This window comes from Fusarium phalaenopsidis (assembly GCF_050370095.1).
Source record: "Fusarium phalaenopsidis strain FUZ10S chromosome Unknown contig_32278, whole genome shotgun sequence".
NCBI lineage: Eukaryota > Fungi > Ascomycota > Sordariomycetes > Hypocreales > Nectriaceae > Fusarium > Fusarium phalaenopsidis.
The window spans coordinates 1,873,308-1,896,085 of record NW_028145417.1 but is presented as its reverse complement, the minus strand read 5'-3'; the positions used below and the strand labels follow the sequence as shown (position 1 = coordinate 1,896,085).

The window sequence follows — 22,778 nt, the reverse complement described above, 5'->3', positions numbered from 1 at the left end:
TGTTGCGGAGGAGATGGGGCTTATGCGCCCTCGAGGTGTCAATGTAAACAAGGTCTAGACAGGTCGCTAAGCCAGGAACGAACGAGAGAAAGGATTATAGGTTGGACAAATCGAGAATGATGCGAGGTCTGAAAAAGAAGTTTGTTTGCAGATGTAGGATTTTTACTTCCCCCTCCATCACGCGGGAGCGCCTCGTAATCCTTCCTCCTCTTGCCAAGATTGCTTGGAGGTTGACGCGGCACTCGAAAAGAGGCGGAGCTGAAACAGCGCCTCACTCGAGTGTGGCTGGAAGGTAACGGTTCATGGTCCGTAATTGGTCAGATATTAATAGGGCTGGGGTTTTCGGCCAGCCCCTGCCAATCATGCCTTTGTTGAAGCTGGGCGACGTCATCGTCCGCGCGCCGGACAGTTTTTCTTTTCTTCACCCACGGACAGGAACGCTCGAGTTTATGATCAAGGGTCCATCCATCAAGGGTTCTTTAGAAGTTTGTTTCTTCTTTTGTAACCACCATCTTGAACCATAACCCATTTTCTTTCCGTGAGCCAATCATTCATTGCCTGATGGACCCTCAACCGTGAGAACCATCCAAATGCAGAACAACTCCGTGACAATGTTCCTGAGCATCATGAATCTTACCAATGTCACTCTCGGCCATGACTGGCCATGCTCATCCTGGTCACCGTCTTTCTCGCTCGGCACTTGAGCCGAAAGTCCACATCCAAACGTGCAAAAAATCCTCCGGAATGGCTTCCGTTCAGCATCGCATCACAATACTAGACATCTTGTTCACTTTGCAAACGCCAGTCGCCACGGTCGCAAAGTCCATAGTATCAACGCTATTCAGATCACCAACAATATAGCTAAACCATTGTTTGCTTTGGAGACGAAAAGAAGCCACCATGAAGGCTCCAATTTCTTCTGGGTCGCCCCCTATGACTATCCCGTGTCCTTCTCCAACAATCCCAGTTCTGTGGATCCGAAAACCACCCCCCCTCGGTCAGGATTTGCAAAATCTCAATCCTCATGATACACGGCCCCTTGACCCTTGGAAGGTGGTGAGTTGCATTGATAAGATATAACCTAGCCCAAGAGCCCCGGGTAATTATAAATGGCCATCTCTTCCGCCGCGCCCCAGATCCCGCCCCTGGAGCCCTCGTCCCCAATCTTCCAACGCACCCGAGCTGCACTCGCCGCCATCATGCCAGCCGACTTTGACAAGCAGAGCTACTGGCACAAGCGCTTCGCCTCGGAAAAGGCCTTTGAGTGGCTCGTCAAGTCGGCCGATTTCATGCCGCTAGTCGAGCCGGTTCTCGAACGGTTGGACCCGGCCACGGCCCGGATCCTCCACATCGGCTTTGGCACCAGCGACCTTCAAAATCACTTCCGGGCCCGGGGCTTCCGCAACCTTCTCAATGTCGACTACGAGCCTCTCGCCATTGACCGCGGCCGCGAACTTGAGATTCAGGCATTCGGGGATGTGCAAATGCGCTACGAGGTTCAAGATGCCACACAGCTTGACCTAAAAGAAAAGTTTGATCTCATCGTCGACAAGAGTACCGTTGACGCTATTTCGTGCGCCGGCGAGACCCCGCTACGCCGTATGGCCGCCGGCATCCGGAATTGTCTCACCGATGGCGGTGTATGGGTTTCCCTCAGCTATTCCTCCTCGCGCTTCGACCTTGATGACCTGCCTTTTGATATCGAGGTTCTCGCCAAGGTTCCCACGCCCAAACTACTGCCACATGATCCGGACCTATACTACTGGTGCTATATCCTCCGCCCGAAGCGAGACACGCCCTTCGACTCACCCGCCGCAATGGACGACAATCCCGCCGGGGAAGGCTAATGCGCCGGCGCGCGATGCATGCAGGCCGGGCATTTATCAAGGGTGTATTATACACACCAAAGGGATAGGATGGAAACACTGATCCCTGTTCGCGACCCCCCCCCCCCGATTTCTCGGTTCGGTTCGCCTCTGGACAATCAAACTTGACGAGTTCGCGAGGCGGGTCAAAGCGTTTGGGTCGTCTCGGCTTGCCGAAGGATTCAAAGCCACGCCAAGGAGCTTTAAATCCTACGAAGTAACCCTATGCCCGAATTTAGCTTGATATTTCTCGACACATGAACCTCAGATGGGCATCAAGACGAGACAGAAGCATTTAGAGGGCGAATATAGTTGGAGCATTCTTTGAAGGAGTCTGGTAGATAAAAAGGGAGCATTTATTTTTGGCGATAACCATACTATACCATGTCCATATAGAACGCCGTGGTTTATGTCCCTTCCATGCCTGTCATGCTGGATGTCCTGTGATTTCCTTCCCTTGCTTCATAAATACTATTTTCGTGATTCCCGGATTGCCATAACGCCAAACATGCCAAAAATTCACTATGAGCCCGACGGCCACGATCTTGGTTGCTCTCGCGACGGCCAGGTATCCATCTCAAGCGTCGACGTCCCACTGTCGGTGTCTTTGTGTCGTTTTCCGCCACTAAAAGTGCCCGCTTCGATGTCGATATGGTCGTCCTGAATCCTCACCCCTTTGCTCCCTCGCTGCAGGCTGTCCGTCCAGGTCCGACTAGCCTTTTTAGGACTTGTGATAACCGTCACTACTCCTCCTTGGGCGGTGCCAGGCGGGTAAGCGTGCGAGCCTGTCTTGTTGTAGTAGCTGCTGCTCTTTGACCGAAAGATGCTCCTGAAGAGTGGGCGCAATGCCGGTACGCTACCACAGATGACGCCCAAGTTCGCCTCTACCGCGGTCCAGATCCAAAGATAGAAGCCCTCCCAGGTGACATCGTAGGTCTCGTCCGTCACGTAGTGTGTCCAGTATGCGCGCATCGAGGCCGCGAAGACGACAACAAGGCCAAGTGAGAAAACCACAATGAGAGCGATGCGTTGCGAAAGCGGTAGCTTCAACTTGAATAGTGTTGGTAGAGGGATAGCGCAGACGAGTAGGTCGGTAACAACTGTGGTAATAGCTTGGCTCCTACAAGGGGTCAATGACAAGTCAAGCAAGGGGCTGTTGAGAAACCTACAGCACACTGGGGCCTTCCGCAGAGCAGCTATCACCGCCTGTCAAGCTCCAATAAGCAGACATTGGCCTGCAACAGTCAGTCGTTGAGTCTAGTGAACAGCTCGGCGTGTATCCATGAACATACCGACATTGTGTCCAAAGCACAATAAGAAAGATAAAAATCAAGGCGGTAACCAGGCCGATCGATCCATAGGTCACGCGTCGAAGCCATGAGTGAGCCGGAGCAATCCGGAGATAGGAAACGAGGATCGAGTTCTTTGCGAGACCGGAAGAGAACAAGAAGAGTGTCTGGGCGGCGATGGACACCTGTCGACCTTTGACAGCTTGGGACTCTTTCAGATCCCACACATGAATATTCCATCCGTACATCTGAGCCGCCAGTATCACACAGATTGTAACGCCAATTCCGAAAACCTAACCCAAGTGTTAGCAGGGGGGCGCCGATCACCATGCACATGCTCGTTGGACGAGCCGAGGTACGGATCTGGGGAAGATTCTTACCATGGCAGCCAACATGAGCCAGTCATCGAGGCCACTTTTGTTGACCTTGAATATCCGGACATAGAGTCGAGCCAGGAGAGTGAGAACAGCGACCGACATGATGGACACCTCGACAATGAGCAGGGCGGGCCCACGGTGATCCGGGTTGTCGTAGTTCGGGTGAGGCCATGAGGCCATCACCTCTGGAGGCGGGTTACGCATGGTGCTGAGACGCTCAAGTGAGCATCAAGAAACCAGAGCTCTAAAACAGTAGAATAAGAGCAAAGACCGGCGGGAGCGGGGGTGGGAGCTGCGGAAGCATCATTATAACTACAGTGAGTCGGTCTCCATCTTCGCCTCCACGTCGACCCGCCTCCACGACCGGACTGGGAAACAGGAGCTAGGCTAGGGCATGGCATCCCAAGATTCTCAGTCGACGGGGCCACGTCTGCAAACCATCCATCCATCCATGGATGCGCGTCTGGGTTTATGGGGAGTCAGTTCGAGATGCCCGGCGTCGCATGACGGTGGGCTCTGCTAGGCTCGGCTTGGCTTGGGTGATGGCTTACAGAACCACGGCTAGAAGGACGCCATCGGTGGTCGATGAAACGGTGGAGATCCAGGGCCCCAGGACAAGGGACGACTAAGACTAGTGGCCGAGCGCATCGGAGGCATTAACTCGATCCATGATGTTGATTGCCGACTCGAGGCTATGTGGCCGGGCAGCCTCACGGAGCATGTCCGAACAAGGTTTGGTCCGGAGGAGTCCAAGGGCCCGAGGGAGGGGGCGGGGGACTCCGCGGCCTTGAGATGGATGGCGATTTTCAAAGAGCGATCCGAGGCCGGGGTGTCATGAGAGGCAGGGCAGAGTGCAGACTGGGGTCAGGTTGCAGAAGGTGATGGGTCCTGCAAGACGAGACTCGGTTGGTATCAGGGCGTAACTGGATGAGAAGATTCGACACTGATGGAGACGAGAAGGACCGAAGACGTGGTGTAAGCTATGACTTAACACTTGATGAACCAACCAGACGCCATCGACAGCTATTTGTTGGTTCAAGACGGTCCTGCAGATAAAAATTCGATGCCAGGATATCCTCACTTCTTTGGCCGTCGGCCCAGCCCGTGCTGTGGGTTAAAGTGCTGCTCAGACAAAAGCAGTCGAGATCACCTCCAAGACAAGAAAGCAACACGGTCCATGTCAAAGCACACACCATAGCTTGCTTCAGGACATCTCTCGGCAAATGTCATATATCCAGGCACGAATGCATCTGGCTCAACCAGGCAAACGGGCACAAGGACCGTCACACGCCACCGTACGATTCACACAAAGATGACGGGCATCAGGGCCGTGCCGCCCAGGGGAAGGGTACGGAAGGGAAAAAAAGTCGTCTCAGGGGCGCCTTTGTTGGTGCTGCCGATCATTCGTCCGGATGGGGGCCGGGCCTCGTGGCTTTTTTAAGGTGACCCTGTCGATGGATTTCCTTTCGAAAAGTCGTGTGTCGAGGTTTCCATGACGGGTTGTTTCTCGGCCGTGTGGACCTGAAGAGCAAGCAGGTCCGGGCGAGTGTTGAATAGTTTGCAAGACGACGGGCCTGTGCTCCGATAGTGTCAGGCATCACGTACGGCACGGCGAGAATGTTGGGCCATGATCATGGCATCGCTAAACTCGAAGCTTGGTCTGAAGGGAAATTACTTGTTAGTAGATCGAGATGCAAGAGAATGGATGGATCCATCATGATATCCGGACTGGAGTTGAACCTGAGGCACAACCTGAGGCACCAAAAGCTCGGTTTTGGAAAGAGCGACGCACGGTCATGGGCCACAACTGAGGTTATCCGTAATGGAAACACTTGTTCCTGCCAACTTGAGCACAAGTCTGGTGGTGCAAGTGCAAGTGCCCCAGAGCTTGAAGGGCACTTGCCTAAACAGGCAAGCATCCAGTTTTTCACATGGAAGTTTTTAAAACGCATTCTTGCTGCAGGGGAAGGCGCCCTTTTTCTTTTGACAAGACAAGGATCATGTCGCGCAATGTTACCCCAAGATCTTTTTTTCTTTTTTTTTCTAGTAATTTTTCCTGTCACTCTCTGCAAATGACTCGAATAAAACATTCCGGAGTGGCACAAAGGACCCTACACTAGCCTCGGAACTGTCAACTTAACTAGGATGGTCATTATTTCCGCGGGTCCCGAGTAAAATTTTTGACATTCAAGGATGCTGCGTGGCAATTCCGATAGATTTGTGAGTTTTATATCCGAAAATGTCTTGTTACTGCGCTTCCAGGCTTTTCAGAAACTCGTAAATGTGGTCCATCTGCTCGGGCACCTTGAACCAATGACCCTCTTGCTCTGCACCTGTGTACTCTCGCCAGCCAACACTGCACCCAACTCGACTCAGGATGCGCGCTGCTTGTCGCCCTAGGTCGACGTCGACATAAGCATCGTCAACGCCATGTCCCATGAGAACAGGGATGATTGACTGTCGCTGAGGAAATGACTTCATCATGTGTTCCACAAACTCAGAGCTGTGATGATCTCCGTCCAGCATCTTCTCAGCATCATCTCCAAGCGGCATCCATGTGCTGCTCCCCACAAACCCACCCAGCCATTTCCCCGGATCATCATCACCATTCCCTTCGCCCATCAATGACAGCACCGTCCACATGCCGACCGCTCCCCCTTGACTTATGCCCCCCAGAATCACCTTGCCGTCCTCCAATCCCGTCCTCTCCGCCTGCAGGATACCTCTCACATGTGTGACCGCCTCTTTCAGCCCCTCGGAATCCCCATCCCCATCCCTGCCGTCCCTCAACTCAAACCACATCGGCATAAACTCTTTAAACACTTCGCTCCAGACTTGCCTTGCAGCGGGGAAAACCCACCGCCAGCCCGGTAACGCCTCCTGCAACGACCGCCCATCTGATAGGCGGGACGAGTCCATCAACTCCTCCGCAAACTCCTCCGCGTCACTGCCTCTGCCATGCAGAAAGACTATCGTATGCATATGAGGATAGTCGGGATGGTGGTCTAGCACATGCGCCGGTCCGTCTCCCTGCGTCAAGTTCGACGGCGTCGTAGCCGGGGCTTGGACCGAGCGGAAGCCGGTTGCTTCGGGCTGGTCTAGCACTTGATGATCGTCATCTGTCATGCCGGTTGGTCGGGTGGCGCTTTCACGGGCCAAAATGAAGGCCGCTTCTTCGGTAATGCCAGCCAGTCTTTGCTTGGTTAGTGTCAAAGTGATGAAAACCCCTGGTTGTGCAGATGAAGAAAACCTCCATGTTAGTCATCCGTAATGAACAAGGCAACCTACCCTGACCACAGAAGTTGAGATTACTTCTCAATAGCACGAATTCACAGTGAGGCACAGTAAATCTACCGTAATAATATTACGAGATTAAACACTACCTAATAAACCACTACCCAACCACGGTGCAAAGCCGTGCTCGACCATGACTCTTGCGGTATTCAACTTCCCAAACGCCCCAGTGAACCTCAACTGCGTATGCAATTCCTCTCACTAAAAACATATAATCAAGAATCAGTTGTAGACAACATCGTGGATCAACATCGTCGACCTTCAGGCCGAGTTGCTGCTCTCCCCGTTGCTTGGCTTGACCTCTATCTCTGTCTCTGTCGCAGTTGTTTCCCATCGGTATAGCGCTGGCATGGACTCGGGGTTGCGGCCCATGATCTTCTTTGTGCACCAGCCCAGTCGCTTGACGTAGTACTTAGCGTGGTCTCTGTTGCGCATGCTAAAGACAAAGTCCAACTCCTCCAGTGACAGAGCCTTGGTTTCCGGAAGGAGGAAGTATGCAAAGACCAAACCGAACATGTTCCATGACGCATACCAGAAGAAGGCGCCCGATGTTGTAAAGGCAGCCTCCATAGAAGGCCACGTGAAACTGAGGAGAAAGTTAAAGGCCCACGTAATAGATGTCGCCGAAGCCATGCCCAGAGCCCGGATGTGCAGCGGGAACGCTTCCGCGCTATACGTGAATGGAACCGGGCCAAGGCCGGGGGAGTACACAGCCATAAACAGGTAGATGCCAGTCGCAAGAAGCCCCAAGCGGACAGGTCCCTCCGGGAGATAAAAGTTTGCGCCAGTCCAGAACAGACAAATGCTCATGAGAGGGAACGTCGACAGGAGAAGGTTTCGGCGGCCAAAGGTGTCGATTGTCCAGATTGCCGGCAACGCAAAGAGCCAGTTAATAGCACCGCCGCCGAACGAGATCAGCAGAGCCTGCGACTGTGTATATCCTGCATCCTTAAAGATCTTGGTGCTGTAGTACGCAATCACGTTGACTAGGATCATGTTAGCCCAGCTCATTACTCATCGGAAGTTTAGGAGGTACATACCACCACAGAACTGCTGCATCAGCATACAAAACCAGGAAGATTGAGCAGCTCGCCAGTTTCTCCTGACACTAAAGAACTCCTTGAATACGCTGTGGCCTTCCTTAGAGCGCTCCTCGACCTGCAGAAACTTCCACGCAAGATACATATCGCGAGCAGCCTGCAAATCATACTTGCGGAGTCTTCTAAGCGACTTATAAGCCTCAACAAAGTTTCCCTTGTCCATGTACCAACGAGGACTCTCAGGGAGGAAGTAAACAAGAGATCCCACGATCAGCGGGGGAAGGGATGTCGATCCAATCATCCATCGCCAGGGGGCGAACTCGTTAGGATACTTCAGGTTCTGGAAAGCGATTGAGACAGCAAGTCCCAGCATGATGCCAAATGCCGTCCACATTTGCCACATCATTGTCAAGGCTCCACGAATATTCTTGGGGGCGCATTCGGCAGCATAGACGGGAGTGGTGCTTGACTTGGCACCGACAGCGAGACCGAGTGTGAAGCGACCGAGGAGGAAGCAGAGCCATGTGTTGGCAGCGGCCTGCCAGATACCGGTGACAAAGGCGAAGAGGCAAGAGAAGGCAATGGTACCACGGCGTCCGAACCAGTTGTTCAGGGGGGCATTGAGCCAGCATCCGATGAGTGCGGCCGAAGCATAGGGAGCACCATTGGTCAGGCCGATCAGCGCATGCCTGGTGATTTTGAACTCGGCAAAGTAGAAGCTCTAGATTCATTTCAGCAAAGTTCATCCATCTAGGCCAAGGGCGGCTCAATCTTCATACCTGAGCGCCATTGATGACCGTCTGGTCCATGCCCTGCACAATAGCGCATCCCGCACACAGAGCACAAAGGAAGTAGAGCATCTTGGGCTGAGCTCTCCAGCGGTGTGTCTCCTCGTAGCGGAGAATCTCCTTCTCGGCCTCGCTCAAAGCGTCGATCGACTCGAACCCTTGTGGTACGTTGATAACCTTAGCCAGAAGGGCTGCTTTGCGGAAAGTGTCGATGTGCTCGAGTAGGCCCTTCTGCAAACACAGGCCGCTGGCATCGGCAATGAGCTCTTCTTCGGTCATATCAGCCAGCGGGTTCTGGAGGACAGTCGTTGGGGCATCGTTGGCCGGCTCGTTGGCATTGTTGTGGAGGGACTCGCGAGGGGCATCCTTTCGGCCTGCCCAGTGGTAGCTTAGGCTGGGGTTATTATCGCCAGTGCCTGTCTGGCCAGGTTCTGCGCTTTGAGACATGATCTGGAGCCAGAAGATGTCGTTTCGGTTTCAGAAACTGTGCTTGATCTGAAGCTGTTGGATAACGGCGCGGTATGGGGACAGGGTGATTGGGGACTGGGGGAGGTAGGGACTATATAGAAAATACTAGGTAAAAAGAAACTCAAGGGCCTTCGGCATTGGCGACGAGGACCGGTGGAATAAACTCTGGCTGTGCTGCGCAGCGAGGATGCAAGGCGTCAAAGTCTCTCAACGCAGACGTGTGCAAGCGACGAAGAGTTTGAAGCATGTTGAAGAATTAATGGTTGAGATCCATGGTAGCTTCCTGTATCGTAGGTTTGACTTGTTAGGTATCTCCTTCCTGTTCAATGGCTGAAGGTGAATCACGAGGCAGTGGGAAAGGCCACGATGCCCCAGGAGTGGCCAGAATCTCACGATACCCTCACAGATGGGCACCTACCTGACCGGCCCCCTCCGCAGGGAGGCAGCTTGTCACAGTCAACAGTCGAGGGCAGAAAGTATGTTCAGGTCTAACAACGTCATTCCGTAACTGGGAGGCTTTCTGAGGCTGCAGCCTGACGTGAAGAGTGGTCTCTGAGTGTGGGTTAACTTCAAACATGCGCATTATTGACTTGTAACTCGGCACCCCATGGGGAAAGAGGCCGACAAGGTTAACTTGGTATATGCGGGATATGAGTTTCAATGTAGGGGGTCCTTGAACAACCGCACATGCTCCGCCCCTATTCATCCTCTATGTTGCTCCCTGGAGGACGAGTCGTCGGGTTGGCCCAGACATCATCGAACAGGATGAACACTCGATCCGGGAACATGGATGCATAGCGTTGGCTCTATTCTGCCTCATAATGAGTGACTTCTTGTCCGTGTCTTTATGCCAGGGTGACGTTCAAAACGTCTGTCCCTCGAGAAAGTGAACCGTTTGACATTTCAAATGGCTTTCGATGGCTCGCTGTCCCATTTCCAATGGTGTCTAAGTTGGGCATCGGCTCCATTGATGCATGGCCATCTTTCCATTGCTTTTGCAACTACCTATGCGGCGCAGCTCAGTATCGACCGAAATCAAAACCCTTTGTTTAGAAAGGATGTTGGTCGGCTGTTGACTGGATCCTTTCTAACAGCAAGTTTTCGGTGAGGCAGGTGATAGGATTTGACTTTCAATGAGCCACGCGTGACGGCTGTCATATTTTCTCTTCTTTGAGAAATAGATTTGACTGTACGGGCTTTCAGACGTGTAGAAGAAGCATAATTGTTCATGAATTCGGTAGACAAACTGCGGTTGCTGTAGGGTAATGTTGTGACTCGGGGCTGTGCATTATCCATGTATGTACGAGAACGGCGAGAGGACGACACATCCGTATCCGTATCCGAGGTAGCTACTGCAGAATCGGCCAGGTACGACTCACCTTCGCACGGTGAAAGCGGGATCTCTCTTCCCCCGAGTGTCAGACTTGCCAGGGCTCAAGGAATGCTCATGATGCAGCCCATGCAAGGGTCCGGCCGGTCCACCCCGCTGACAAAACGTCTGGTTCATCAGCGTCTGTGCCTTTGGCCAGGGGATCAGATTAATTGAAGGGAGTCAGACCAGGTTAACCCTTTCAGCACTTGACTTGTCACAACGAGAGCACACGTCGCCTTTGCAGGCGAGGCCAAGCTCAGTCCTAGCGTTCACGGGCTGTTGACGACCGTTGAATGCTTGTCCGTCGGCGATCATGACTGGGGAAAGGAAGTTATCCACAGTAAGGCGCTAAGGAAGGCCGCCAGCGCTTGCATGTAAATATTACGTGGCGGCCATGGCAGGAGGCCATCACGAAGAACAAAAATAGTTACTTCCGTTGAGAAAGAAACGGCCAGTCTGATGAAGCTTCAAATTGCGATTGAGCAAGTGAATTCATCGCGGAACAACTTGGCTCCATGTTCAACAAAGGCTTAGGGTATGTCACTCAGCTGAGCCTCAAACTCCCGACGCTGAAGAAGTTTGGGATGCAGGCAATTAAAACTCGACCTCCACCATCAACAAATCCACCAGGGTCTCGCCCAGGCAGTCATGATGGAGTAGCCAGTCATCATCGTCCATCCAACAGAGAGTGGCGCTTCCTCCCCGGCCACCGAAACAATGCGACTGGGAGTCTGTGAGACTGGGCGTGCCAGACATGTCCCAAATGGTCCGTTGCTGGGTCAACAGTACTACGTAACCGTTTGTTTGGGATGACCCAAGCTTCCTCCCCAAGCTATCATCCCCCCCACCACCAAATCCATATCCGCAATCATATCCGCTCGCTCCGTGCTACTGTGCGACGCCTCGTGGAAAAAGGGAAGGTGGCAGCTTTCATTGCGTGCTGCTCCGCTCTTTGTCTCTCTTCAACTCCTTCGTCCCGACTCTCGCTCGACAATTCTGTGTTGCATGCCCGAGCTGCATTCTTTGTGCGAGCTTCACCCACACTTGCACTCTCAAACTGCAACCCAACACCTTGTGTAGATCAAGGTTTCAATATACTACGCGCCCGACGACACCTCGAAACTCTATCCAGCAAGTTCAATCTTTGATTGAGGAGTCCTTCCCAGGAGAATCCGGTCACTCTTCTCGTTCCCTACGGCGTAGGCCGTCGAGGAAACGCCTGTCGCCTCCCAAACATCCTCGCTTTGGGCCTCCAATCGCCAATCTCGAATCCCCCGTCCTCTTGCAACTACCCGCGTCCACATTCCAGCCTTCGAATCAACCTCCGAGTCAACCGCCATGGACCCAAACACGCCCCAACGCCCGCCCGACTACAGCCTCCCGCCGTACGATGACGATGAACTTAATCACACGCCCACCGGCCATAGTCCCGCTGCGATGAGACTTTTGACCTCTGTGGAAGAACCTTACGACGCTCACGAGTATGTACCACCCTCTCCATCAAAACAAACGCCTTCCTCTCCTCCTGCTTCCTCTGCTTTATCCCCAAAGACAACGCCCTCTTCCTCTTCACCGCTAGTCGCGACCTTATCACCACTGTCTCCTCAGGTTCTTCAGCGCAGTATGTCTTCAGACAAGGGCAAGCAGGTGTCCGGGTCATACCCCGAGCACCTGGATGACCTCGAGAAGGATACTTCAAACGAGGAACGTGACCGTGTATCTCCTCTCCCTCTACCTCCAGCCTACTCCCTCAGCGTGGCCGAATCACAGTCCCTGCTGCCCCGCGATGCAATGTCTGGAGGACTTTCTGCAAAGCTGCAGAGCAAAAAGAGCAAGAACAGCATGCGAGTTGCATTCGTAGACATGCCAGACATGCCCCGGGATCTCCCAGAGATCCCTGAGGGAATCAGCGAGCGACGCAGACAGCACAAGGAACAGCGTGATGGCCGAGACCAGACTCCCCCCGTACCACCACGGCCACACAGCCGATTGAGATCCGTCCAGAACGCCCGCTCACATGAGAAACTTCCCAGTCTTCGAAGTCCACGAAACCTCAACTACCAGCCCAGCGTCCGGTCATCGAGATCCGGCTCTATCTTCAACGATGCGCCACAGATGCCACCCCCCGACTCTTCCTACATCCCGTACGGAATGCACATGAACGATGGCTCACCTCAACGACCATGGACACCCTCATCACGCATGTCGGATTTCACAAGGTCCGACTTCTCGAGACCTCCTCCATCAAACGGCATGTATGAGCCGTCTGATCTCAATGGAAGTCCTCGACCGGGGACCCCTTCTTCTAGATATGGCGGTAGCCCACGGCGGCCGCTTCCTCCAGCGCCGCTCTTCTCAAACAACAACTCCAGAAATATCCCGCCTTTTGCAGACGATGCGACGGTATCTATTCCTCTGCATAGCGATATAGATGACGATGTGTTTGGACCCGAATCAGACCTCAGCGACGCGAGGCCTCATCCGGTGGACCGGGGCTCATACCTTTCATCCGATTCTCAAAGTACACTACACGAGACACATTCAGACTACGACAAGTTTGAGCACTATGGCCCGGCTCCGGATGGCGCCCAGGAACGAAGAGGTGTCCGCGCACCCCAAATGTCCAGGAAGGAAGTGCAGCTCATCAACGGTGAGCTGGTGCTGGAGTGCAAGATCCCCACCATTCTCTACAGTTTCTTGCCACGGCGAGGCGAGGTTGAATTCACCCATATGCGATACACAGCAGTTACATGCGACCCCGACGACTTTGTCGAGAGAGGGTATAAGTTGCGACAGTCGATCGGAAAGACTCTCCGAGAGACTGAGCTGTTCATCTGTATCACCATGTACAACGAAGATGAGATCGGCTTCACCCGCACCATGCACGCCGTCATGAAGAACATCTCACATTTCTGCTCCCGATCTCGATCCCGTACCTGGGGTGAGACAGGGTGGCAGAAGATTGTGGTCTGTATCGTCTCAGATGGTCGTGAAAAGATTCACCCTCGTACTCTCGACGCCCTTGCTGCCATGGGTGTCTATCAGCACGGTATCGCAAAGAACTTTGTCAACAACCGAGCCGTTCAGGCTCACGTGTACGAATACACGACCCAGGTCTCTCTCGATTCCGATCTCAAGTTCAAGGGTGCCGAGAAGGGTATTGTTCCTTGCCAGATGATCTTCTGTCTGAAGGAAAAGAACCAGCGCAAGCTCAACTCGCACCGATGGTTCTTTAATGCCTTTGGCAAGGCTCTTAATCCCAACGTCTGTATTCTACTGGATGTCGGTACTCGTCCTGGCGGCACCTCGCTCTACCATCTCTGGAAGGCCTTTGATACCGACTCGAATGTTGCCGGCGCTTGTGGAGAGATCAAGGCCATGAAGGGCAGAATGGGTGCCAACTTCCTGAACCCCCTTGTGGCGTCCCAGAACTTTGAGTACAAGATGTCCAACATTCTTGATAAGCCCCTCGAGTCTGTCTTTGGCTACATTACTGTGCTTCCCGGTGCCCTCAGTGCCTACCGTTTCCACGCGCTGCAGAACGATGAGACTGGACATGGGCCCCTTAGCCAATATTTCAAGGGTGAGACGTTGCACGGACAACACGCCGATGTCTTCACAGCCAACATGTATCTGGCTGAAGATCGTATTCTTTGCTGGGAGTTGGTGGCCAAGCGAGGCGAGAGATGGGTCTTGAAGTACGTCAAGGGATGTACTGGTGAGACTGATGTGCCTGGTAAGCCCTCCCCTATCAATGCCTTTGTATTCACCATGACACTAACTCTGAAATAGACACGGTCTCGGAACTAATCTCGCAGCGTCGACGATGGCTCAACGGTGCCTTCTTTGCCGCTGTCTACTCCCTCGTCCACTTCAAGCAAATCTGGCTCACGGATCATACTGTGGCTCGCAAGGTGCTTCTGCACATCGAGTTCTTCTACCAGTTCATCCAGCTTCTCTTCACATTCTTCTCTCTGGCCAACTTCTACCTCACCTTTTACTTCGTCGCGGGCGGTCTAACAGACCCCAAAGTCGATCCGTTTGGACACAACATCGGCACTGTCATCTTCCATATCCTGCGGTACGCTTGCGTTCTCCTGATATCGACGCAGTTCATCCTGTCCCTCGGCAATCGACCCCAAGGTTCTAACAAACTGTACCTCACGAGTATGATCATATATGGAGTCATCATGGTCTACACGACTTTTGCTACGATCTACATCATTGTTCGACAGCTCACGGCAGATGACGATAAGATAGAGATGGGTAACAACGTCTTTACCAACCTCATCGTATCCATCCTATCGACCGTGGGAATGTACTTTATCATGTCGGTCATATACCTCGATCCTTGGCACATGATCACCTCGTCAGCACAGTACTTCGTCCTGCTTCCCAGTTACATCTGTACGCTACAGATCTACGCCTTCTGCAATACCCACGATGTCACCTGGGGAACCAAGGGTGACAACGTCATGAAAACTGATCTTGGTGGTGCCGTTGGTAAGGGTGAAACCGTCGAGCTGGACATGCCCAGCGAGCAGCTCGACATTGATAGTGGTTACGATGAGGCCCTCCGCAACCTTCGTGACCGACTTGAAGTTCCCGAAACCCCCATGAGCGAAGCCCAGATGCAGGAAGACTACTACAAGAGTGTCCGTACGTACCTGGTGCTGACCTGGATGATTTGCAACGGTATTCTCGGCATGGCTGTCTCGGAGATTTACAGTGCCAAGGGCATTGGCGAGAACTACTACCTACGCTTCATCCTCTGGTCTGTCGCTTCCCTGGCCGTCTTCCGTGCCATCGGCTCTACCACCTTTGCCATCCTCAATGTTATCAACATGATTGTGGAGGGCCGGGTGCGGTTGAGTCTAAAGGCGCCCCGATGGATGGGTGGCCTCAAGGAGCGGTTCAACGACAAGATGAGCAGCGTGTCGAGTAACTTGCGAAGCTGATCTTCATTCATGTCTGAACGAACCAAGGCGGTTCTTGCGTGTGATTTTTTTGCATTTGAAAGATTGGGTTCTTTACATCCGGCGTGGTCAGGCGCACAAGGGCATGGAACGGCGAAAACAATCCCCAGCTTTTTGTTGAAAGAATAACGATCGATGTACGAGACAGGCTCTCTCGAAAAAAGATGATGATGTTGTTACGAGTTTCTTGTGGACAATGTTTTTGTTGAAGGAGGGTCTGGCTTCTTGTTGGAATTACTAGTCTTGGTCTTGGGTCTGGGTATTTTTGTTTGGTGTGGCTCGAGTTTGGGAGGCAAGGGTGATGCGGATAGACAGTAGTTGTCGTTATTGTAGTATACCCCTTACAGGATGTCGAGAGGATGGGTGAAGGAAGACACCTGTAAGAAGAAGCAATGTATGAAGTTCAAGTCTATAATGATTCACAGAAAAGTCTTGTATGTTTGTTCTTGAAAAAAGATATTCCTACATGTAATCAATGCGTAGGTTCCAAAATTGCGCCGGGCCAAGTCAAGCTATGCAAGCAAATAAGGACAAAAAAGTATGATATCAATCCGTCATTGAATATCCCCCCATTTTGTTTTTCCATATCCAATTCATCATGGTGGTCATTCTTTGATCATCATTTATTCCTCATCTTCGTCATCCTCAGGGATCTATTCCAACTGTTAGCCAATTATACTTGGTATCAAGAGCAGAGTCAACAACTTACGTTATCGTGGAAGTTCTGGCCATCAGTGGTGGCCACAATCACGCCAGTACGGATGCAGAAGTCACCGAAGCGCTCACCCTCCTGTCGTTCCAGGGCGTACTGCTTCAGGAGAGGCTTCATGATGGCGAGAATCTCATCCTCCTTAATGCTCTGGCGGTACAGCTTGTTGAGACGCTGGCCGTGGTAACCACCACCCAGGTACATATTGTAAGCACCATAGGCCTTGCCGACAAAGGCAACCTCGGCCAACCAGGGGCGAGCGCAACCGTTGGGGCAACCCGTCATACGCATGACAATGGAGTCCTGGCGGAGACCGTTCTCCTCGAGGCAGGCCTCAAGCTTGGAGATGAGCACGGGCAGGTATCGCTCAGACTCAGCCATGGCGAGACCGCAAGTGGGGAAGGCGACACAGGCGGAGGAGCTGAGGCGGAGACCAGAGAACTGGATGTTGTCGAGCTTGTACTTCTTCATGAGCTCCTTCATGGCGGGGAGGTCCTCATCGGCGACGTTGCTGAGGATGAGATGCTGGTTACCAGTAAGGCGGAACTCGCCCTTGTGGACCTTGGCGATCTCGCGCAGACCAGTCTTCATCTGGAACTCGGCAGTATCCTCGATACGGCCGTTCTCGATGAAGAAGGTGAAGTGGTTGAGGCCAAACTCATCCTTCTGCCAGCCGAAAGTGTCGACGTTGCTCTTGAACTCGAACGGCCGCTCAGGCTCAAACTTCTTGCCCCAGAGCTCCTCGACCTTGCCACGGAAGACAGGCACAGTCATGTCGTCGATGGTGTACTTGAGACGGGCGTGCTTTCGGTTCTTGCGGTCACCGTTGTCACGCTGGATGAGCATGATCTTCTCACAGACAATGTGCACATCCTCAGTCTTGCAGAAACCGAACATGCGACCAGTCTGGGGATACGTCTTCTTGTTGTTGTGGGTAGTACCCATACCACCACCGGCAAGAACGTTGAAACCAGCCAGGTTACCATCCTCGCCCTTGATGGCGATCAGACCGATATCGTGGGCGTACACATCGGTGTCGTTGTGGGGAGGGATACCGATGGTGATCTTGAACTTTCGGGGCAGGTAGGTAGGACCATAGAGGGGCTCAAAGTCCTGGACAGCGTCGCCAGCAACCTGGGTCTTCTGGTTGTTCTCGTCGGTGAGCCAGATCTCGTGGTAAGCAGTGGTCGAGGGCAGGAGGTGGTCACTGATGAGCTGCGAGCAAGCAAACACCTGGCGGTGATACTTGGACTGGGTGGGAAGCGAACTGCACATGACATTTCGGTTCACGTCACCGCAAGCAGCGATGGTAGTCATCAGGGCACGGTTGATGGCCTGCATGGCGGGCTTGAGCTTGCTCTTGACGACACCGTGGAACTGGAAGGTCTGTCGGGTGGTGAGCTTCATGGTCTCGTTGCCGAGCTCGTTGGCGATGTCGTCCATCTGAACCCACTGCTTGGGCGTCGAGATACCACCAGGAAGTCGGCATCGGATCATGAAGGAGTAGGCGGGCTCCAGACCCTGAGCCTTGCGCTCGTCTCGGATATCACGGTCGTCCTGCATGTAAGTACCGTGGAACTTGGTAAGCTGCTGGTCGGCGGCCGAGATAGCAAGAGTGGAAGTGTCGTTGAGACCCTCCACAATGGTACCACGGAGGTAGTTGGACGCAATCTTGATGTCCTCGTTGGTGATAGGTGGGGGCTCCTCAGGGAGGCCATCGACGTTGTCCACGCCGAGGGCGGTCCAAATCTTGGGCTCCCACTCCTGGTAACCAGTCTGGAATCCATCGGGATCCTGGTCGTCTCCCAGACCGATGGGGACCAGGTGCTTGGCACCCAGGTTGGTCAGAACCCGGTCAAGATCCTTGGCAGGCTTGTTGTAGTAGATCCTGTCCTCCTTGCGAGGCCAGTAGTGGCTGTCACCCAGACCAAAGACGGAGTAGTTGACGGTAGCCAGGTCGAGATCGGTGTTGTCCTTGATGGCATCCCAGAAAGGCAGACCGTTCTGGGGGAACTCACCCTGACCGGCAGTAGAGGTAACAAATACAATGTTCTCCTCGGCGGGAAGATCCTCAAGAGGATAGTCCTCCATGGTCATGACAGCTGTCTTCAGGCCTCGAGCACGACCACGGTTAGCAAGTCGCTTAGCCACGGTACCAGCATTGCCGTTATCGGAAGCAAACAGAATAGTCAGGGGAGCACCCAGGAGACCCTCAAGCAGCTGGTTGTAGGCGTCCTTGGCCTTCCTCTTCTGCTGAGCTCGGACCTCGGTTCCAAAGTCCTGGGCAAGGGCGGCAGCGAACTTGGGCTCCTTGGCAGCAAGCTGGGTGAGCTGGTTGTCGCGGGCCAAGAACTTCTTGAGCTCTTGCTTGATGAGCTCAGAGTCGAGAGAGAAGTTGGGCTCGCCCTTCTTCTCGTTGTCGGGGTTCCAGCGGTAAAGAGGCCAGTAGCCGGCGTCGACGGCCTTCTTGGTCTCCTGGAGGACAGTCAGGGGAGAGTCGGTCTCACCGAAGTAAGGCAGGTAAGCCAGGACCACGGAGGGGCCGTCGAACTTGTCAGCCTCGAGCAGGGCCTGGAGGACCTGGGTGTAGGAGCTGTAGACAGCAGTAGAGGCGACGTAGACGTTTCCGAAGTTCATGGCGTAGAGGCCAATGTCCTTCTTTCGGCGGTTGGCGTCGGCAGTAGCCCTCTGGGAGTAGGGGGTAGAGTCGATGATGAGCATGTTGACATTCTCGCCAGAGGCCAGAACATGGTGAACACCAGAGTTACCCAGATCGTAAGACCAGGCATCAGATCCAGTCAACCAGAGCGACTCCTTGCGGAAGAGACCCTTGGCAGAGAGGAGCTCAGCAGCGAGAGGAGAACCATCAGTCTCAAGTCTGGCAATCACATCATCGGCAATTTCTGTCGACTTGGTGGCATCGTCGGCGTTCATAGCCCATCGAGCCAGCCAGCTCTTGGGAGCATCGGTAATGAAGCTGCCGTTGGTAGCAGCATCCTTGACCTGAGATACGAACTGGCTGCGGCGCTGCTTGCGAGCGAGCAGAGAGCCAAAGCCAAACTCGGGGCTAGCAGCAACGGTAGGGGAAAGACCGGTGGTAGCAGACTTGATGGCGTTGGCCACGTACGCACGCTTGCCAAAGAGCTGATCAAGGATCTTGGTGTAGGCGGTCTCAAGCTGGGGAGTCTTGAGGTCGTAGCCAGTGGGCTCCTTCCAGGCACTCTTCTTGCCAACCTCGAGGTTCTGGATAGGCTTCTCGGCAGTGAGGTTCTGGAGCACACCCCGCAGAGCCTGGACCACAACCTCCGGGGCAAGGTAGCCCAGCTGATGGCCAACAATCGTCTCGACGCCACCGGGTCCGCTCTTGACGGAGGTCAGGACATCGATCAGAAGAGGACCCCACTTGGTGGTCTTGCGGTGGATCTGCTCCAGAACAGCGATTCGCTTAATGGATCGAGGGATGGCCTCGACGAGTCTAGAGCCGATCCAAGGTCGGTAGAGGCGAGGAGTGAGGATGGCGGCAGATGCGAAGATCTCGTCGGGGTTGGCCTCGTCGATGGCCTGGGCGAAGGCGCCAGCATCAGAGCCGAAGATGAAGAGACAGTTCTCAGCATTGGGAGGTCCAGAGTACTCGAAAGCGCTGTACTCTCGGCCAAGAGCAGTCTTGATCTGGCCCCAGATGCGCGCGGCGCACTTATAGACGTCCTCAGAGGTGACCTGGGGAGGGGTGGTCTCAACAGTGGTGGCAACGGAAGAGGGCGCAACGGGAGTGCTGGCCTCGCTGTCTTGGCTAGACTTGACAGAAGTTCCAGCTGAAGGAGCCTTGGAGGCGCTGGCACTGGGGGGCACAGTAAGAGAGCCGCTGTTAGCAGCGCCGGTCACGACAGGCGCATCATGATCCGAAGAAACGGCAATGTGGCCATCATCGGCGTAGATGCCGGACTGCGAAGATGTGGTTATGCCAGCCTGGAATCGGCGCACACTCTCGATGTCGAGAATGTCGCGGATGACTGCGGCGTCCTCAACATCAATGGGCTTGTCCTTCTCAGAAGTAGAGGGAGCAAAGAAGTGGATGACACCCTTGCCGGTGCGGATGGCCAAAGCATGGGCAGTCAGAGCCATGTCCTGGGCCTCCTGGAGGGTCTCGGACTGGACAAAGGTCCATCCTGAGTTGCGGATAGCGGTGATGACAGAGTAGTCGGCAAATGTCCGCGGCTGGAGGGAGACGTGGAGGACAACGGGGTAGTTGGCCAGCTTGTAGAGGTGTGAGACGGAGGGGAGGAGGATGGATGATGTGGTGGTGACGGAGACGAGCTTGCCAGCTCGGATGGGAGTGTATACTGAGAGAAGAGGGTCGGCATTGTGTCGGACGGGGAGGATCTGGAGGTTTTGGCGGTTAGCTGTGTATTCTCATGCCATTGCCCACACCAATTGTGGAACTGAGGGCCCCAATGGTGTCCACGTCTTGACAATACCGAAAGAGGCTCCCACAGTATGCCCAAATAAGGTCGGGGATTTTTCGGAGAAGTATTCAAGGAGGGGTAGATTCTCCATGCGTGTCTGACTTACATCAGGAACTGCATCAGTGCTCTGGGCGACCAGGCTGCTGTCCTTGCGGCCTGCGTACCGCTTCAGGTGGGCAGAGAAGTCGGATTCGGTGCCAATGGCGGGCTGGACGGAGACGATGACATCGCTGGAGAGGTAGGCGATTCGAGCCACTGCGAGAAGAGGTCAGCCAATTGGTCCTTGTCACCCAGCTGATTGCAATTGATGCCGCCTTTTTTGCGCTGAGAGAGTAGAATATGCGCATCAAGAGGGGTTTGTCTTGCGATCTCGAGCTCATCCAGCGCATTGGAGGTTCCCAAGCACAAGAAGGGTAGACTCACCGGCCTCCTCAGGAGTCTTGATCTGGTGCTGTGAAGCAGCGTCCATTGTGACCCGTTCCGTCTTCGTCTTCGTCTCGTCGGTTGTTTCTAATTCGAGGCTCGGATGTCCTGTCCGTCCTGAATGTTTATTCTTGGGATGGACAGAGCAGACACAGCTGCTTGCGCTTCACACGGAGAGGAGGGGAGGATGTGTGGGAGAGAAGGAAGATGGAAGGAGAGGCACGGAGGAAGAAAAATATCCCAGGGACGGTCTCGCTCACGCGGGATCCGGGGATCTTGAGTGGTTTTCTTTCCTTTCCTTGGAGATTAGAAAAAGGTTTCTTCCCTCTGGCACAACGTCCGAAGAAGGGAAAAAGAAGGTCTGTTGACTGGAGCGACCCCCCTCCTTTGCTCGGCCCCTCGCTTGCTCCATTCCCTGTGCTCGCACGCCTTTTTTTTTTCTTTGCCTTTCCACTTGCCCACCCGGCCGACGAATTTTACCCCCCCGCACGCGCCAAATAGGCACTGAGAAACCATACCAGAGACCACGCAGCAACCAGCAGATTTGCTTGTATGAATCTTTACCCTCGATTGCGTGATCGATTAGCGGGATGCCATGCCCCGGACGGCGGGGCTCATTGGGGTCCCTTTGGGGTGTTGCCTCGGGGTCGCGCCTTCCACTAGAACCAGACCCGGCGCACGGCTCCGCGACCGCCGACCACAAATGGCGAGCCTCGGATTTGCTTCGCTCGGGCCTGTCATTGGCTGACCGGCCTCGAGGTGCTGAGTCGAGCCAATCAGCACCCACACGCCAGCGCCGGCAGTGGGAGCCAGTACGTACCGGGGTACATGACATAGGAGGACCCACCCCGACTTCCTGCTCGAGGCACGCTGTTGGGCCACCGACGACCCGCGCAAGACGAGGAAAAAATGATGAGAGGCAGGCGCAGGCCAAATTCGCTCCTTGGCTGGTCGCCTAAAACTGCCCACCCCGAAACAGCCAGGTCACGCACCATCGAACCAGTAGGGGTACCTCCGAGAACCGGCCGGTGGCCGCTGTGCGTTCTTTGGCATCAGAGCCCTGGGGGAGAGCATGGGAATGACACCATCGGCAGACAGACGAAGAGTTGCATAGGAATTGGTCATCTGCTGTTTCTCTCGTCTCGCGCAATCTGTACAACGAACGATTCCATCAATGGCCGAGTAAATCCTTGGAGAATTCCGACTTGGCCTCGGTCCACTTCCTATCCGTTCTCGTCTGGCCCGTCCCCAGTGGAAGTTCCGAGGACGGAGATTCGCAATGAGGCTGACTGATTGATTAAGTGGTTGGCTACCATTGGCTGGAATAGCTTGCCTATTCCATCCAGATCCATCTCTACGGAAACGAGCACTTCGGTTCCATCTCAAACGAATGTCATCGAGACAAATGTCTTGCTGAAGAGTCTTGGTATCTACGTTTATTTGATTTCCTATATTATGAAACAGGTATTACCATTTCCCCATTAGTCCATCGCCCTTACAATGCAGCCAGTTCATGATCCAAGCATGTTCACCCAGATTCCGTTGACAACACCCTTGTCAATGTGAGAGAACACCGCCAAGCCCACTGATCTGCGCTTATCCAATGAGTAATTATGAGATGCCATGTGTCTCTGACGTCTCGTCGCAATCTGCCGGGGCCGTTCTATCACGCAATGCCGCTTCACCAGCCGCTGAGTCGGTTCATCCGCTCTCA

The 22,778-nt window shown here is 53.9% G+C and overlaps 6 protein-coding genes across 6 annotated transcripts; 2 read left to right on the top strand and 4 right to left on the bottom strand.

Annotated features, from left to right (window-relative positions):
• Positions 1 to 1,199: 1,199 nt before the first annotated feature.
• Positions 1,200 to 1,847, top strand: LRP88_01212 (S-adenosyl-L-methionine-dependent methyltransferase; the record flags this gene model as incomplete). Its single annotated transcript, XM_083237904.1, has 1 exon — positions 1,200 to 1,847. One exon carries the CDS (start codon positions 1,200 to 1,202, stop codon positions 1,845 to 1,847), a length of 648 nt encoding a protein of 215 aa, XP_083106409.1.
• A 540-nt stretch (positions 1,848 to 2,387) lies between these two features.
• Positions 2,388 to 3,735, bottom strand: LRP88_01211 (uncharacterized protein; the record flags this gene model as incomplete). The annotated part of the gene is made up of 4 exons (XM_083237903.1): positions 2,388 to 2,982; positions 3,035 to 3,100; positions 3,158 to 3,447; positions 3,535 to 3,735. The coding sequence occupies 4 exons, from the start codon at positions 3,733 to 3,735 to the stop codon at positions 2,388 to 2,390; spliced, it is 1,152 nt and encodes a 383-aa protein (XP_083106408.1).
• Positions 3,736 to 5,778: 2,043 nt separating this feature from the next.
• LRP88_01210 (Alpha/Beta hydrolase protein) lies at positions 5,779 to 6,513 on the bottom strand (the record flags this gene model as incomplete). The annotated part of the gene is made up of 1 exon (XM_083237902.1): positions 5,779 to 6,513. One exon carries the CDS (start codon positions 6,511 to 6,513, stop codon positions 5,779 to 5,781), a length of 735 nt encoding a protein of 244 aa, XP_083106407.1.
• A 573-nt stretch (positions 6,514 to 7,086) lies between these two features.
• On the bottom strand, positions 7,087 to 9,100 carry LRP88_01209 (and other transporter-domain-containing protein; the record flags this gene model as incomplete). Its single annotated transcript, XM_083237901.1, has 3 exons — positions 7,087 to 7,811; positions 7,866 to 8,586; positions 8,645 to 9,100. The coding sequence occupies 3 exons, from the start codon at positions 9,098 to 9,100 to the stop codon at positions 7,087 to 7,089; spliced, it is 1,902 nt and encodes a 633-aa protein (XP_083106406.1).
• Positions 9,101 to 11,831: 2,731 nt separating this feature from the next.
• LRP88_01208 (chitin synthase class II) lies at positions 11,832 to 15,451 on the top strand (the record flags this gene model as incomplete). Its single annotated transcript, XM_083237900.1, has 3 exons — positions 11,832 to 11,978; positions 12,102 to 14,229; positions 14,286 to 15,451. 3 exons carry the CDS (start codon positions 11,832 to 11,834, stop codon positions 15,449 to 15,451), a joined length of 3,441 nt encoding a protein of 1,146 aa, XP_083106405.1.
• A 641-nt stretch (positions 15,452 to 16,092) lies between these two features.
• On the bottom strand, positions 16,093 to 21,110 carry LRP88_01207 (sulfite reductase (NADPH) subunit beta; the record flags this gene model as incomplete). Its single annotated transcript, XM_083237899.1, has 4 exons — positions 16,093 to 16,122; positions 16,179 to 20,558; positions 20,748 to 20,896; positions 21,065 to 21,110. 4 exons carry the CDS (start codon positions 21,108 to 21,110, stop codon positions 16,093 to 16,095), a joined length of 4,605 nt encoding a protein of 1,534 aa, XP_083106404.1.
• Between the last annotated feature and the right edge of the window lie 1,668 nt (positions 21,111 to 22,778).